At 62.8% G+C, this 4,578-nt stretch overlaps 1 protein-coding gene across 1 annotated transcript in view; it reads left to right on the forward strand.

Annotated features, from left to right (window-relative positions):
- Positions 1-981, forward strand: part of ZNF584 (zinc finger protein 584) — a gene marked incomplete at its 5' end in the record, with an annotated part of 3,485 nt that extends 2,504 nt beyond the window's left edge. Inside the window, one exon of the mRNA XM_012734678.1 lies at positions 5-981. Within this exon, the coding sequence (XP_012590132.1) occupies positions 5-960 (956 nt within the window). The remainder of the gene's footprint in view (positions 1-4) is intronic.
- Between the last annotated feature and the right edge of the window lie 3,597 nt (positions 982-4,578).

Below are 4,578 nucleotides of genomic sequence, written 5' to 3' on the forward strand. Positions count from 1 at the left end.
GTAGGTGGCCTGGAGGGAGAGGAAGCCCCTCCTGGGAGGGCGAAGGGCCCCCGAGACCACCCGTCAGAGCAGCCTTCTGCGTTCGCGAATGCTGCCCTCGCTGAGGCGAGCACCAGGCACCGGGAGGCCTGCCCGCCCAGCCCCGGCCACCAGCAGCGGCAGCAGCAGCAGCAGCAGGAAGCCCACGCTGCACACAAGACCTTCAAGTGCGGCCGCTGTGGGGGAGCCTTCCAGAAGGCCTCCTCGCTCCTTGACCACCTCGTCACCCACTCCAGCGGGAGACCCTTCGGATGCCCACGACGTTCAAAGACCCCAAAGGAGAGCCCAGGCCTTGTTCGTCACCGAGCAGCTCCCACTGGCGAGGCCTCCCATGCGTGCGGCGAGTGCGGCAAGACCTTCAGTTACCCGTCTAAGCTGAGGAAGCACCAGAAGGTCCACACGGGTGTAAGGCCTTTCCGGTGTGGTGAGTGTGGGAAAGCCTTCAGCCGCAAAGACGCTCTGGTGCTTCACCAGAGGATTCACACTGGAGAAAGGCCGTACGAGTGCGGCCAGTGTGGCAAAGCCTTCAGTGTTCTCTCCACCCTCATTCGGCACCGGAAAGTGCACGTCGGAGAACGACCTTACGAGTGCGGGGAGTGCGGGAAGTTCTTTAAGTATAACCACAGTTTCGTTCTCCACCAGAGAGTTCACGCTGGAGTGCGGCCTTATGAGTGCACGCAGTGTGGGAAGGCGTATGTGACCCGCCCGGGCCTGTACCAGCACTGGAAGGTTCACACCGGGGAGCGGCCCTACCGCTGCGGCCTGTGCGGGAAGGCCTTCACCACCAGGTCGTACCGCAACCGGCACCAGCAGTTCCACACCGAGGCGAGGCCCTTCGAGTGCCCGCAGTGTGGGAAAGCCTTCAAACACAGCTCGACCCTGCTTCAGCACAGGAAAGCCCACGCCGCTGGGCGGCCTTAGGGAGACGGGCCGTGGGGCGGCTTCCGGCTGTGGCTGACGTGCCGGCGCTCACCCAGGGAGGAGCTCGAGGAGAGCAGCTGTTTAAAAGAAGCGGACCTCGGTCTCAACACCCGCCCTCAGTGGCGCTGCCAGCTGGGCAGGGAGCTCCTGGGAGCCATTCTGCACTCGCACCTGCCGGGACTGGGGTGCAGTTAGCCACCAAAGCCAGCTTCTGTGGCAAAGCCATCTCATCGCTGAGGTGCATCAGTGGCCCTGTGCCCAGGAATGGTAGCGCCCCACACTCGGCCTCTGTGGAGAAAACCCTGCGAGGTGGAGCTCTCACGGGCCTTGCCCTCTCCCTGAGAATGTGAGGGCTGGACAGCAGCTGGTCTGACCAGGACGCTGAGCAGTGTCTGTGGGGGGCTTTCACGAACAGCGGTGACGCTGGTGTCGTGGATTCACCTGGCCCTGAAGTGACGCACCTTGCCCGGAGCGTGTGACGATGAAGGTCTTGTTGATAGCCGCCTTGACACTGGGCGTCTGACCCCTGTGTGGAGGGACTGAGGACAGACCTGAGCTCATGGACACAGAAGACGGTGGCCGCGGGGATCCCCGACAGCTGCGGTTCCAGGCCAGGCCCAGTTTGCACTGGTGCTTGAGGTCTCTGGGTGAGTCTGCCAGCCGGGTGCCAGGTCTGTTGGTGGGTCCAGAGTGCAGCTTCTGTAACGGGGCACGTGGTCTGGGACGCGCTCCCGGTGTGACGTGAGCCGGGCCCCTGGGCAGTGGTGCACGGTCCTGGGCGGTGCTCAGAAGAAGCTGTCTCCTAAATCCGCCCAGGGCCCAGGTTTCAGGGGCCTGGAAGGTGCAGGTAGTTTCTGGGTTGACCGTAAGTCCTTCGGGGGGACTGTGTGTGGGCACAGAAACGCCGAGTTCAGCAGTGGGGTCCAGAGTTCGGTAAAGTGAGGGCTGGAGCTGGCTCCAGAGGGGCCGCGACACGGGCAGCAAGTGACCGCTCACGGCCAGTGCGACACGGGCATCAAGTTTCCCCTCAGGGCACACCCGCTCGCCGCGCCGAGGTCCAGTCTGCCGGGCTCCCGCGGCCTTACTGGGGACGCTTAGCTGTGGCCGCGGCTACGGCCTGAGGGAAGCAGGTCCTGCCTTCTCGGGGTGTGGCTTCTGTAGGTTTTGGAGGCGGCTTTTGCCACCCGCCTGTGTCCCTCAGGTGTGCGCCTGCTTGTTTCTGACGCTGCTGCCGTGGGGCGCAAAGGAGAGAAGCGGCTGGACCCATCTGGTGTGTTGCGCCTTTAAACATAGAAAATATTTCCCCAAAGGATAAATAAAGGAAACTCCTGTGTTGGATGTAACTTTGTCCCTGCTCCAAAATCGGACCTCCAGTCAAGGTAAAGTTTGGGGGGAGCAGGTTCGGGGAGGGAGGTACCAGCCCTGGGCCTGAGGGGCTTGGGGCACTCCTCGGCCAGGGCACGTGTTGAGGTCGGGAAACGCCGCTGCCTCTGCTAACGGGCGAGTCCCCCGGCCTCTGCCCGTCGGGGAGGAGCTGATGAGCGCAAGTGCGAACGTCCCCGGCGGGCAGGGAGCTTGCACCCAGTCTGCTGCTCCTCCCCGCACCAGAGGGCTCGGGCCCACACTCCCGCTCACTCGCTCCTCCGTCCTCCCGGGTGATCCTTGTCGCCTCAAGCATGGGGGCTGCCGCTCAGTTCAGTGGAGCAGGTGAGGCTCAGGTGGCCAAGCACGGGGCGCGGGCGATGGTCATTAGCGCGGATCCTTTTCCCCTGTAGGGTCAGAGCTCACAGAAGGGCCCAGGCACATAGCGAGAGGCCTGACTGCCCTGAGCAGCCTGCTGGCCTCCCACTGGGTCTTGGTACACTGCTGCGCGGGGTGGGCTGATGTCTCCCCTGTGGCGGAATGTCCAGAGCAAACCCGGGCAACTCTGATCCCTTGACCTGTGCGGGATAGTGCTGTGGACGGTGGCTCATTCCTTTACCCTTAGCCCAGACCTCTCCAGGAAGCCGCCGCCAGCTGGCCCGTCTGTTCGCTGCAGACTCCCTGCGGCCCAGGCCTGAATTCCTCTGCGGCCTGCTCCCTCTGCTGGCACTAGGCACGCGCTGCCTACGGCACTTACCCACCTCTGGACACCACCACTGCCCCGAGGCGTCTGTGCGGGCAGCAGCCGTGACCTGCGCTTGCGGTCCCGTCCGTCTCCGCCTGGTGAGGCGCAGCCAGGCAGCGCCGCCCTGTGCCACGTGCCGTACTGGCCTCTGCTGGTGCCATGGCCAGAAAGCCAGGGAGCACATGCTGGCGTCGGACTCTCTAACTTTGGCAAGAGAAGTCTGAGCTAAAAAGGGTGAACTACGGGTTACTTTTGAATGTATTTTTTATTCTGAAGCGGAAGTTTGAATTTTGGAGGACGCAGAGTTTTGGTTGCACTGGGAAAAATTAAACTTTGGTCAGTCATCGAAAAGGAGAACTAATGTGTGTCGAGTTTTTGCTTCAAAAAGAAGAGATTTTTTATTGCTTACTGGCCATTCTAGGAAACCCAAAGTCAGGAGAGACTAAAAGGGATCTTACCGGTCTCACCGTTGGGTTCCAGGCCCAAATTTAAGAAAGGCAAAGTCGAGGTCGGCCCACAGAGGAGCAGGAGATGAGTGCTAAACGCCTACAGATAAGACACAGTTCCAGGGCCTCCCTGGGGGCGCAGGGGTGAGTCTGGGCACCATCACCACTGCAGCCAGGGAGGGTCCCCAGGGCACAGACCCCGTCTCCCCACTGGCCCCTCAGCAGTGTGTCTCAGGGCTGCCCTCAGGGCATCTCCTGTTGTGCTCCCCACTCTGTCTGCAGAGTCCTCTCACCATGCCCGGCCTGTGCCCCAGTTCTTGTAGCATAAGTATTTATAACAAGTAAAAATGCTTTAGATGTCAGAAGCCGCACATGAACAGCCTAGCAGTTAGTGCACTGCTGAGGCTTAGGGTTTCCCTGCAGATGGTGAGCTGCTGCGCCGTTAGGAGCGTTATGCCTAAGAACGCTAAAGGCCGAGGCTCGTGCAGCCCAAGACGCGGAGCTTTATTCGTTTCCGTAAGCTGCTTGAAGAAACCTCTCATGGGGGTGGGACGGCCTCGGGCCGGTGCCAGGGTGACCCAGCCAGTGGTCACTCAGGCTCAGTGGCGTCCCTTAGGCAGAGGGAAGGTTCCTGATGCGCCTCCCTCCACACAGCCAGGGCAACAGCGATTGGGGCTGCGCAGGGCGAGGGCGGGAGGTGCCCGCTGCCGAACTTCGGCACCGCAGGCCTTAGGACGGGCACCGGCGAGGAGGCCGCGGTGGCCAGGTCTGGCTTTGGGCCAGGCGTCTTGCCCAGGAGCGTGCATGGGGCAGAGGCCGGCCTCGGGGGGGTTGGGCCTCGCCGGGTCCAGCATCACCCTGGGGTGCAGGTGCCGCTGGTGGTGTCCGGGGCCCCACTCCTCCGCGGAGAAGTGCACGGCTCTGCGAGGACGGGACGGCTGACCAGGGGCAGCCGCAAAGCCAGCAGTCAGAGGGCGAGGGCCAGGTGCTGAGCTGGCGGGAGTGACCGCTGCTCGGGGCAGCTCAGGCGGTTGTGTTCGCCCCCGGCCCCCCCTCCTCCGGGCT

Source organism: Condylura cristata, unplaced genomic scaffold (genome assembly GCF_000260355.1).
Source record: "Condylura cristata isolate star-nosed mole 26May11 unplaced genomic scaffold, ConCri1.0 scaffold00066, whole genome shotgun sequence".
Lineage (NCBI taxonomy): Eukaryota > Metazoa > Chordata > Mammalia > Eulipotyphla > Talpidae > Condylura > Condylura cristata.